Genomic DNA, 12,896 nt, shown 5'->3' on the forward strand with positions numbered 1-12,896 from the left:
GAGGTGTGGATAGATATGGTGATGGCCACCCTCTAATCAGAGAGACTTGTAGGCTGGTATAGAAGATGGGTGGCCTGCAGGTAGCACATGTATTTTGGGAGGCGAACAGGACAGTAGACTGAGCCGCTTTTTTCGTCGCCCGGCACTCCGGAAATTTTCTATGGACATGTACAGGAGATATTCCCTCTTCTTTGTACGCTTTACTTTTTCGTGATTTGGCAGGATGTACTCAAATTAGAGCTATATAAAATAACACATTTACCAAAAAAATAAATAAATTAGGTTGGCTCTAGATATAGAAATTAAGGGATGATGTAATGGATGACCTCCTAATTTGTAGCAACAGCTCTCTCTCTCTCTCTCTCCCTCCCCGTCTGTTTGTGTCTGAAAGTGAGGATTTAAAAGTAGCATTGCCATTCATCTTGCTCAAGGATGGGATTATGTTAGAAATCAGGTCTTTATATCTGTATATATCTTCCGTTATTCTTTAGCTACTTATTTATGCTTAGAGTTTGTATAGTCGACTAGTTGAATTGAAACATTCTGCAATCTGATATTATGATGCTGCCTTGAGCTTTCAACCAAACAAAACAAAACAAAAAAAAAAAATAAGCACTCAAAGCGGATGTGAACCACGAACTCGTTGCATGCCCATACGACAAACACCGCGAAGTCATTGCATCCATTTCCAGTTCCCACGCAAGTCAAGAAACTGAGCCGGAAAACATGGAGCCGAGCATGCGGCGGTACTGAAACGCGATGGGTTGCGTTCGTGTTTACTTTTTTTTTTTTGACTCTTACATGGAAGGGATGACGTGACCCCGCTTTTCCATAAGCTCATCGGCACGTATCTCAGCTGTTTCTCGGGTAGCCCGCCACGTATCCTCCCTTCCAGCTCGTTATTTTGCCCATTCCGACCATTCTCCTGTTACCCTTCTCTCCCAGTCGACACGCAGCAATGGCAAGCCTCTTTCACGTCTTCTTCCTCCTCTCCTTCTCCCTGGCTGTCTGCCGGAAGGATCCATCGGAGAGCGCTGGAACCACAACCATTCTCGACGTCGCCGCCGCTCTCAAGAAATCCACCCAAGCCCTCGCCTTCGATCCACGCAGAGCCCATCAACAACTCCTCGACAAAGAGGAATTAACAACCACCCTTCGCTACTCTGCCTCCACCGCCGACCTCTTGCTCCAGCTCTACTCCCGCGACTTCCTCCCCCTCCCCAACAACTTCACCACCACCCACAGGGACTACGAATCCCTGACCCTCGCCCGCCTCCGCCGCGACTCCGCCCGGGTACGCTCCATCGCCGCCCGGGTCGCCTTCGCCATCGACGGATCCAATTCCAAGCCTGCGAAGGCGGCGGCGATGCTGGACAGCATCCAGGGCACGATCGTGTCAGGGAACAGCCAGGGGAGCGGCGAGTACTTCTCCCGGGTGGGCATCGGCCGGCCGGCGAAGCCCCAGTTCATGGTGCTCGACACCGGTAGCGACATCAACTGGGTGCAGTGCCAGCCCTGCACCGACTGCTACAAGCAGGCCGACCCCATCTACGACCCCACCGGCTCCGACACCTACGCACCGCTCCGCTGCTCCTCCGAGCCATGCCACTCCTTGGACTACGCCGCCTGCCGGAACGCGACCTGCCGCTACGAGGTCGTCTACGGCGACGGCTCCTTTTCCAGCGGGGAGCTCGCCACCGAGACGCTGACCATCGGCGACGCCCCACCCGTCACGAACGTCCCCATGGGATGCGGCTTCGACAATGAGGGCATCTTCGTCGCCGCCGGCGGCCTCCTCGCCCTCGGTGCGGGGAGACTGTCCTTCCCCTCCCACCTGCCCTCCCACTCCTTCACCTACTGCCTCGTCGACCGCGACACTCCCGGCACCTCCACCATCGACTTCGGCCCTCCGACCGCCCAGCCCGAGGCCTCCACCATCACCACCAAGCTGCTCCGCAGCAAGAAGATCCCGACCTTCTACTACGTGGAGCTGACGGGGATCAGCGTCGGCGGGACGCAGCTGCCGATCCCTCCGTCGGCGCTGGCGATCGACGCGGACGGCTCCGGGGGGGTCATCGTGGACTCCGGCACGGCGGTGAGCCGGCTGAACATGCAGGTGTACGAGCCCTTTCGGGACGCATTCGTGAAGGGGACGCGCCACCTGCCGCCGGGTACGGGGCCGGATATCTTCGACGCGTGCTACAACCTGTCGGCGATGACGAAGGTGCAGGTGCCGTCGGTGTCGTTCCACTTCGGGGAGGGGAAGGTGCTGAAGCTGCGGGGGAAGAACTTCCTCTTGCCGGTGGACTCCAAGGGGAACTTCTGCCTCGCCTTCGCCAAGACGTCGTCGCCGCTGAACATCATCGGCAACGTCCAGCACCAGGGGATGCGCGTCGTCATCGCCGTCGAGAATTCCATGGTGTCGTTTACCCCGAATAAATGTTGAACATATAAAAACGAGTGAAGTAGGTAGGGATTGCAGCCAAGCGGGGAGCACATCGATCTAATTCTGGGTGGGGTGGGCAGCTCGTGCAATGCCGTATAGGCGTAACTAGTCAGGATATAAGTAAATATATGAACGCTAATCAGTGAATAAAATCAAAAGCATTTGGTGTGCTTGTTTAATTAACTGATGCTCTAATCTTTGATTATGAAGTGATGAGACCATGGTTGGCAAGATAGGATTGGGTTCTTTATTTACATCTGTCTATCTATGCAAACTAGAGTTTGACGTGTTTAATATATATGACCTGACTCGACAGAGTTCCTCAAAATCAAATTAACATATAAAAGTTCATTTCACCTGGAAATTACTTTATATGTTAAAAATAAGATATTGGATGAATATATCTCAGAGTAATGAGAGTTCGGTGTCCAATACTTGGCTTTTTAAGAAAATAGAGCAGTGAGAGAGTAGGACTTTTTTTTTTTGTGAAGGATAGAGGAGTGCAGGATTCGGAATTTGATTGATGTACACCACAAAAGAAAGGATATATCCCGGTGCTATATTTGGTCTTTACCGACACTTTTAAGCGTCGGTACGTAGATTCCCTCCCAACGCCCTCCAAAGCGTGGGTAATGCGTCGGGCAGGTGGGGATGGGCTCAGTTTACGCCGACGCTTGAAGAAAGCGTTGGCCATGTATGCCGACGCTTTTCGGCGTCGTTCACCTGCGAGTTAACCGACGCTTAAAAACGTCGGCTAATATGGACCGACGCTTGAAACCGTTGGTTTGTGTCGGACTAGGCTGTCGGTCTTGCCCAACGCTATAAAGCGTCGTTAAAGGCGTGCTAGATTCAGTGCCACTTGCACGCCGACGCTATACAAATTCCAACAAAACAAATACACTAAATCACATAGATAACAAAATGCACGCCACAAACAAAAACTTTTCATTCAAAATATTCATATTATCATATTTGATTACATTGTAATTCAAAAACACACTAAAAACATACATCTCAAATTCCTAAGTAAACAATCTACGATGTATCAAGGGTCGACGGCATCATCATCTCTATGAGTAGATGAAGTATCAGCAACCTACAAGAAAAAAAATACTTTAGAAACTAAGAATGAGAAAGTCATCACGCTCATACAAGAATACATTATAATTACGTAAAATATTTATATAGATTTAGTTATGTACCGGAGGAGTAAATCTCTGCAAAAAAGATGAAATAAGACCTTTTTTTTTTGTGAAGGATAAAGGAGTGCAGGATTCGGAATTTGATTGATGTACACCATAAAAGAAAGGATATATCCCGGTGCTATATTTGGTCTTTACCGATGCTTTTAAGCGTCGGTAGATTCCCTCCCAACGCCCTCCAAAGCGTGGGTAAGGCGTCGGGCAGGTGGGGATGGGCTCAGTTTACGCCGACGCTTGAAGAAAGCGTTGGCCATGTATGCTGACGCTTTTAGGCGTTGTTCACCTGCGAGTTAACCGACGCTTAAAAGCGTCGGCTTATATGGACCGACGCTTGAAACAGTTGGTTTGTGTCGGACTAAGCCGACGCATAAATGAGTCGACCTGTCGGTCTTGCCCAACGCTATAAAGCGTTGTTAAAGGCGTGCCAGATTCAGTGCCACTTGCACGCTGACGCTATACAAATTCCAACAAAACAAATACACTAAATCACATAGATAACAAAATGCACGCCACAAACAAAAACTTTTTATTCAAAATATTCATATTATCATATTTGATTACATTGTATTCAAAAACACACTAAAAACATACATCTCAAATTCCTAAGTAAACAATCTACGATGTATCAAGGGTCGACGGCATCATCATCTCTATGAGTAGATGAAGTATCAGCAACCTACAAGGAAAAAAAAAATACTTTAGAAACTAAGAATGCGAAAGTCATAGACCTGAGCCCATCACTGCAGACAGCTGAGTGGGGGTAACTCCGACACCGTAACCCCTCACGCAACCATAACGTTCTGGGCCCATCAATTCGGCATAGATCTGAGCCTCGATGCGACTGGCTGCGTCGGATGATGATGACTTCCCGACGCGCTCTGAAATAAGAGTTGTAGCTCTTTTCTATATCTCTCTCTCAAAAAAACAGTCACATCAATATTTTAAAAGAAATAAAATTAATAAAAAAATTATGAACAAATAAAAAATGAATACATACAACTATATCTCTCGACTCGTCCCGGACAAATCTGCCATCTCGGTGGGTATGGGTCATCTTATAAAACTCTACCTCACCAGGCTTCCTTCCATGCTCTACTATCTACGCATACGGAAAGTATATTGGCAAACTATATATCATGATATGTGCTATATATTAGTAGAGTTTCGAATAGTTTCAAAAGAACTTACGAATTCATTTCTATGTCTCGCATAACTCTTCGAACCTGAAGTATGAGGAACTGCTTGAGATGCTCGTGCAGCTCTACCAATATTAGAATATGTCTGCCAAAATAAAAGCACACAGTATAATATGATTCAATATATATATTTGCAATGTATATTAATAATAAAGATAATATAAAATATTGAAACAATATATGTGACATGTCCTCTTTCAGAAAACCAGTAGTGAACAAGCTCCCTCCACTACTGAGGGTATACATCAGGAGGAGTCACACGAGCAACCTCCTCCTCTGTCATATCCTCGTGCTTGAAGTCCGTCTTCAATTTTGCTTTATATTCTTTCCATTTGCGGTTGAGGGACTTTAGCACCCAATCATGCCTCTTTAGAGAGAGTACAAACTTACCCTACAACAAGATATAGAATGTTATAATAATATTAAACCTCAAACGTAAAATTATTGTAGTAAACAAATTAACATACAGAAGGTGTCAAATTAAAAAGAACAAATTCAATTTGTTACGGGGGAACTTAGCCACCATGCCCCACGTGACCGGCACGCGCGCCCAGGAAGACTACGGCTGCCCCTTGATCCAGCAATCCGACCTCGGGTCGGATATCTTCGGCTCCGCAGTCCGACCCCAAGTCGAGTGCCCCTTGATCCAGCAATCCGACCTCGGGTCGGATATCTTCGGCTCCGCAGCCCGACCCCGAGTCGGGTGCCCCTTGATCCAGCAATCCGACCCCAAGTCGGCAATCTCTTGACAACAACAGACTGTTCCCCTGAGGCACGCCGCGGCCCCCTGCTCCACTACTCCCTGCAACGGCCGTATCCAGCGCTGCCCCACGATCCCCTGTAACAGCCGTACAAAGCGGAGCTCCACTACGCCCTGCCATGGCCGTACCCGGCGCTGCCCCACGACGCCCTGTAACGACCATGTCAGTGGCAACCCCATCGTGCCACACGATGACCAATCCCCCAAAAAAACCCCCAGCCTGATATATATGCGGCTGGGGGGGAAGGGGAGGGTAAGAAAGATTTTCCAGAGTATCATCTTACCTGCTACCTCTCCTTCTCCTTCTCCTTCGATCTCCCCTGACTTGATCGTCGGAGGGCCCCCACTACCCTGGAGGTGGTGCGAGGCTTGCTTGCAGGTTTCCCGGCGGAGGGCGGAGCGCAACCAAAGCAATTCAAAGGGAACCCCGTTCACACCGCTGTGCCAATCGTTCTCGGTTCGGACTCCCAGCAACAGTTGGCGCTAGAAGGAGGGCCCGGATCTCAGAGCGATCGTAATGGCACGGCGAGGTGGTCGTGGAGCTTCCAATGCTCCCGGTCGCGGGGCCTCTCGCGCCTCTGGCCGGGAGGCCGCTGCATCTCCAACACACTCTCAGCAACACTCCACCGCCCCACCGCCCATTCAGACCGTCGAAGCCGCCCAGTTCGACCAGCTAACCCAGCAGGTTCGCACCCTCGCGGAGGCGGTGCAGAATCTGCAGGGTGCGATGTCCCGGGCGCCGCAGCGGGCTCAGGAGCCGCCGCTGCCTGAGCGTTCGCCTGTCCTCCTCAACCCGCGCTCCTTCCTCTCCCATGGGGAGGAGCGCCGGCGCGAGGAGGATTCTCGAACACGCTCCATTCTGCCGGGACCTTCCCACCGGAGCTGCGCGGGGTACGAGAGGCGGGCCCGGGCGCGTTCCCAGACCCCCCAGTCCTCGAGGAACCCGCGCTCCAGTCGGTCCCCCTCTCGCCGCTCCTTGTCTCCCACCCACCGGTCGCGCTCCCTGGACCGGCGGGTGGACGATCTCCACCGACAACTCCAGGTCCTGAAGGGCCATTCCAAAGATCCCTTCGCCGACTTAGAGATCTCCTCCCAGCCGGCGCTTGCCTCGAGGATCCTGCGGACCCCGAATCCGCCGGGGTTCAAAATGCCGGCGATCGAGCCCTATGACGGGGCGGCGGACCCGCGGGATCACGTCGAGAGTTTCAGGACCCTTATGCTCCTCCACGGAGCATCAGATCCCCTTCTCTGCAAGGCTTTCCCGGCAACCCTCCGTGGCCCGGCGAGGGCGTGGTTCGCCGGGCTGGAGGCTGACTCAATCCGGTCCTTCGACCAGTTCACCCGCCTCTTCATCACTCATTTCGCCGTCAGTAGCCGGCGGCGACTGGTCTCCGACTCCCTCTTTGATGTCCGGCAAAACGAGGGAGAAAGCCTGCGGGATTATCTTACCCGCTTCAACAGGGCTACGCTGGAGGTCCGGAACCTGAGTCAGGAGGTAGCTCTTTCAGCCCTGAAGCGTGGCTTCCGGAAGGGCAGACTCACCTTCTCCCTGGACAAACGCCTGCCGCGGAGCTTCCCAGAGCTGTTGTCCCGGGCGAACCAGTATGCGGACGCCGAGGAGGCGGCCGCCCACCGAAGCAAGGAGGCCGTCGAGATCCCTCCAAAGCTTGGGAAGAAAAGGCGGAAAGAGGCACGCCAGAGGAGGAGCCCGACGCCCCAGCGTCGGCGCAGAAGCCCGTCGCCGGTGAAGAACCACGGCGCCCCACGCCCTCGTTCTCCGCCCCGACGTTTCAACCGGTACACCCCTCTCCTGACTCCCCGGGCCCAGATCCTTATGGAGATCAAGGGGCGGGAGGACCTCCCGGCCCCGAGACAGATGCGGAGGATACCTGGGAAGAGGCCCTCCCGGGCGTACTGTGAGTACCACCGAGACCACGGCCACGACATAGAGGACTGCTTCCAGCTTCGGGACGAGATCGAGGCTCTCATCCGTCGGGGGCGTCTCGGTCGATATGTGAGCGACCGACGTCCCCCCGCAGACCCGCGTCCGGCCGACCCGGCTCCTCCGGAGCCTCGGGAGCAGAATCGACCCGTTGCGGGGGTGATCCACACTATCACTGGGGGCTGCCCCCGGCCCGTGAGGAACGCAGGGGGCTCGACGGAGGCGTCAGGGGCGGCCGTCGCAAAGAGGCAGAGGGTCGGCAATGTAATCACCTTTTGTGATGAGGATGTAAAGGGGGTTCAGACCCCCCACGATGACGCCATGGTGATCTCCCTCACTATGGCAAACTATGATGTAAGGCGTGTTCTTGTGGATAGTGGAAGCTCAGCTGATATCTTGTTTTACGAGGCCTTCCAAAAGATGGGCTTGTCCAGACAATTGTTGCACAAAATATCCACCCCCCTCATAGGATTCACCGGTGACGCTGTCCCGGCGGAAGGTGTCGTTGAGCTGCCTGTGACTGCGGGCGTCGCACCCGCAGAAGCCACGGTGCGACTCGGGTTCTTGGTCGTCCGTGTTCCCTCGGTCTACAACGCTATCCTCGGACGACCCGGACTGAACGCCCTTCGCGCGGTGGTCTCTACGTACCACTTGCTCATGCGGTTCCCCACGGCGGTCGGGATCGGGGAGGTCCGAGGCGACCAACCGACCGCACGGCAATGTTTCCTAGCGACCCTCAAAGGGAAGAAGCCCGCAGAAGCCCTAAGCGTCGAGTCCCTTGATGCCAGAGACGAGGTGGCCTTGCGGCAGGGGGAGCCGGCCGAGGGTGTGGTCGAAGTTCCCCTCGAGGAAGGCCGCCGGGACCGGGTGGTCCGGGTCGGCGTCAATCTCGACCCGGGAGCTCGGGCCCGGTTGGTGGAATTCCTCCGAGCCAATGCCGATATATTTGCCTGGTCGGCGGCCGATGTACCTGGGATCGGCCCGGAGGTCATTTCTCACGCCCTCAACGTCGACCCGACCCACCGGCCAGTGAAGCAGAAGAAGAGACACTGTGCCCCGGATCGGATCCGGGTGGTCGACCAGGAGGTAGACAAACTCTTGGAGGCAGGATTCATAAGGGAGGTGAGTTACCCCGAGTGGCTGGCAAATATTGTACTTGTCCGGAAGGCGAGCGGGAAGTGGAGGATGTGCGTCGACTATACCGACCTGAACAAGGCGTGCCCTAAGGATAGCTTCCCGCTTCCGCGGATAGACCAACTGGTCGACGCGACTTCCGGATATCAGCTGCTGTCTTTCATGGATGCCTTCTCCGGTTACAACCAGATAATGATGGCCCCACAGGACGAGGAGAAAACTGCCTTTATAACGGACCGGGGGCTGTACTGCTACAAGGTAATGCCCTTCGGTCTGAAGAATGCTGGCGCCACTTACCAGCGCCTCGTCAACAAAATCTTCAAAGAGCAAATCGGCCGGAACATGGAGGTGTACGTGGACGATATGCTGGTGAAGAGCCGCCAGGCAGACCAGCACATCGTGGATCTGGAGGAGACTTTCACCACCTTACGGAAGTTTCGCATGAAGCTGAACCCAGCGAAGTGCGCCTTTGGCGCTTCGGCCGGGAGGTTCCTTGGTTCCATTGTCAACCAGCGGGGCATCGAAGCCAACCCGGACAAAATCAAGGCCATCCAAGGTATGTCCCCTCCGACCAAAGTAAAGGAAGTTCAGGAGCTCGCTGGAAGGGTCGCCGCGCTCGGACGATTTGTGGCAAAATCGGCCGAACGCTGCCAACCATTCTTCAAGGTGTTAAAACGCCCGAAAGACTTCCTCTGGACGGCCGAATGTCAAGCAGCATTCGACCAGCTCAAGGAATACCTGGCGTCTCCTCCCCTACTGTCCAAGCCGCAAGAAGGGGAGATGCTCTACCTCTATCTGGCGGTCTTCCCAACCGCGGTCAGTGCGGTGCTGATTCGGGAAGAGGCAAAGCTCCAGAAGCCTGTGTACTACATCAGCCGGGTCCTACGGGACGCCGAGACGCGGTATACGAAGGCTGAAAAGATCGCCTTCGCGCTGCTGACCGCGACCAGGAGGCTCCGCCCCTATTTTCAGGCCCATTCTATCACCCTCTTAACTGATCAACCACTACGACAGATCCTCAGCAACCCCGAGAATGCGGGACGGCTGGTGAAGTGGGTAGTAGAACTTGGTGAGTTCGACATCCGCTACCAGCCTCGACCCGCCATCAAGGCCCAGGTGCTCGCGGACTTCCTCGCTGAGTGCACGGTGCAGGAGGCGGAACCTAGTCCACCGGAAACGCCCAGCCTCGACCTCCCGACCTGGACGCTTCACATCGATGGGTCGTCGAACCCCGAGGGTGGAGGGGCCGGGCTGGTCCTTACCAGTCCTGATGGAGTGATAGCCGAGTATGCCTTGAGGTTTGGATTTCCAGCGACCAACGAGCGGAATTCCCCGAGGCTTGGCCCTCGGATGCCAGGCTAACCCGATGATCATCCCGGGAGCAGACTAGCCTGAAGCCCCAACCGGTCGCCTCAGCTTGCGCCAGCCTTGGCCGACCAACGAGCGGAATTCCCCGAGGCTCGGCCCTCGGATGCCAGGCTAACCCGATGATCATCCCGGGAGCAGACTAGCCTGAAGCCCCGACCGGTCGCCTCGGCTTGCGCCAGCCTTGGCCGACCAACGAGCGGAATTCCCCGAGGCTTGGTCCTCGGATGCCAGGCTAACCCGATGACCATCCCGGGAGCAGACTAGCCTGAAGCCCCGACCGGTCGCCTCGGCTTGCGCCAGCCTTGGCCGACCAACGAGCGGAATTCCCCGAGGCTTGGTCCTCGGATGCCAGGCTAACCCGATGATCATCCCGGGAGCAGACTAGCCTGAAGCCCCGACCGGCCGCCTCGGCTTGCGCCAGCCTTGGCCGACCAACGAGCGGAATTCCCCGAGGCTTGGTCCTCGGATGCCAGGCTAACCCGATGACCATCCCGGGAGCAGACTAGCCTAAAGCCCCGACCGGTCGCCTGGGCCGGCGCCAGCCTTGGCCGACCAACGAGCGAAATTTTCCGAGGCTTGGTCGTCGGATGCCAGGCTAACCCGATGACCATCTCGGGAGCAGACTAGCCTGAAGCCCCGACCGGTCGCCTCGGCTTGCGCCAGCCTTGGCCGACCAACGAGCGGAATTCCCCGAGGCTCGGTCCTCGGATGCCAGGCTAACCCGATGATCATCCCGGGAGCAGACTAGCCTGAAGCCCCGACCGGTCGCCTCGGCTTGCGCCAGCCTTGGCCGACCAACGAGCGGAATTTTCTGAGGCCTAACCCTCGGACGCCTGGCCTAGCGCCGGAAGAATTTCCTGAGGCCTAACCCTCAGATGCCTGGCCTAGCGCCGGAAGAATTTCCTGAGGCCTAACCCTCGGATGCCTGGCCTAGCGCCGGAAGAACTTCAAGAGTCAGGAGTCGGCAAAGCGCTACCAGGAGTTAAAAAGAGGAAGGACGAAAGTGAAATGAGGAAACACTTTGTTTGCATTAACTTTCGTTGCATCAGGGTCGAGACCCATACAACGTGGCAAAACGCCAACATACAAAGAAAAGAACAAAGAAAAGTACAGAGAGTCAGCTTGGAGGAACCCCTGGGTCGGGAACGGCGAGCGCGTCCGCGAAGGATAGGAAGACGGTTGGAGAATCGGCAGGCAATGGCATCGGAGGGGAGTCGAGGAGGGAGACCCCACTCAGGTCAATTCCGGGGTATTTAGCGGACACCCTTGCCAGGCCTTCATCGAAGCCTAAGGCAAAGGAGTCGGACCCCGCGTCCGACATGTCACAGATGAACTCGGCGGACTGACGATAGGCCTGTACCGCCTGACGCCCGATTTCCGCGCTCTTCTCGGCCAGCGCCGCCTCCGCTCGCTCCGTAATCTGAGCTTTCGCTTCCATGACCTTCGCCACAATCCGGTCGTCCGCCTCGGAGGAGACCCTCAGCAGATCGGCCCAAGCCTCCATGTGCTTCGCCTCGGCAGCGACGCGAGCAGCCTCAGCCTCCTCCAGGCGCGAATGAAGCTCCTGGTTGCTCGCACGAGTCCCCTCAAAGGCCGACTCCAATTCGGCCAGCTTGGCTTCAAGAGATCGGGTTCGGTTGCGGGCGTTGTCGGCCGACTGCTGGGCCTTCTCCCACCTCTCCCGGAAGTCGGCAGCCTTCCGGGACTGCTTTTCGGCCCGCTCCTTCGCCTTCCTGATCTCGCTTTCGAGACCCGAGGCAACCTTGAGTTGCTCCTGAGCCTCCAACAGTTGCCTCTCGAGGGCGGCGAAGCCGAGTGCCCGCTCTTCGGCCACCTGGAGCCTCGTCTCGAGGTCCCTGGTCGTCCTCCCCGCCGCAGCCCGGCCTCCCTCCTCTACAGCTTTCAATCGGCTCTCGGCCCTCGCCAGAAGCCTCGCCTGTTCCTCGTGGCTCTCCTCCAGGCGGATCATGTATTGGGCGAGCTAAGAGGTAGGAAAAATGAGAGCGTCAGACGGGGATCAATAGAGCCTATAAATGACGAAAGCGACCAAAAGAACACTCACCGACATGAGACAGACGCAGCTGGCAGCTCCAACTTCAGGGATACCCATCTGCCGGACCTGCCTACGGTCCCCCTCCAGCAGCACCGTCTCGACGAGGTTTCGGGCGCCGGCGAAAGTGAAGGCCGACCCCGACTTCGCCCCGGAGCCGGATGGTGGTTCTGCAGCCTTACCCTTGCCCATCGCTTGGGGGAGAGTCATGCCGACCGTGCTCGGGGCGGGGGCCGCGCCAGAAATCGACAGGGTCCCGCTCGGCCGGGGCCTCGGCGCGCCCCTCCTTCCCGTATCATCCAAAGCCGACCGAGTCGAAGGCCGGGCTGGGGACCGACCGCGTCCGACCCGGCCGTCTCGGGCGCGCCCGGATGACACCTCCAGAAAAACGGTAGTCTCATCACCGGAGGGCTGATGCGGCGTCAACTGTCGGTCCGAGCCCGCGGCGTCCCCCTGATCGGTGGGCCCGGACCCGTCTGTCGGCGTCGGAGTCGCCTGCTGGCGGGGCTTCTTCGCCGGTGGGACCCCGCTCGGAGGAGTCCGTTTCTTCCTCCGGACCGCTTCCAGTAGGGACGCCCTACTAACAGCCATTGCCTTGTCCGACTGCATGACGTCGTCGATTTCTGCAAAAAGGACGAGATGGTTAGAAACCGAGAAACTGATGGAAAGAAGAAATGAAAGAGGAGAAAAGAGCTAAAAAGAAGAAGTAGTGGCGGGCTCACGGTCGGCGGGGACCGAGCTCAGACCGACGTTCACCAAGGCATCCTCGGAAATAAGGCGAGCCACCGGGGGGAGCCG

At 56.0% G+C, this 12,896-nt stretch overlaps 1 protein-coding gene across 1 annotated transcript; it reads left to right on the forward strand.

Moving 5' to 3' along the window:
- Positions 1–554: 554 nt before the first annotated feature.
- On the forward strand, positions 555–2,629 carry LOC103708208 (protein ASPARTIC PROTEASE IN GUARD CELL 1). The gene has a single exon (XM_008793031.3). The coding sequence runs from the start codon at positions 959–961 to the stop codon at positions 2,444–2,446; it is 1,488 nt and encodes a 495-aa protein (XP_008791253.2). The 5' UTR covers positions 555–958; the 3' UTR covers positions 2,447–2,629.
- The last annotated feature ends 10,267 nt before the right edge of the window (positions 2,630–12,896 follow it).

This window comes from Phoenix dactylifera, chromosome 4, assembly GCF_009389715.1.
Source record: "Phoenix dactylifera cultivar Barhee BC4 chromosome 4, palm_55x_up_171113_PBpolish2nd_filt_p, whole genome shotgun sequence".
NCBI lineage: Eukaryota > Viridiplantae > Streptophyta > Magnoliopsida > Arecales > Arecaceae > Phoenix > Phoenix dactylifera.

What these genes read in the sequence shown, in the direction of transcription:
- LOC103708208 (XM_008793031.3), top strand. Translation starts at nt 959, where the DNA reads ATGGCAAGCCTCTTTCACGTCTTCTTCCTCCTCTCCTTCTCCCTGGCT.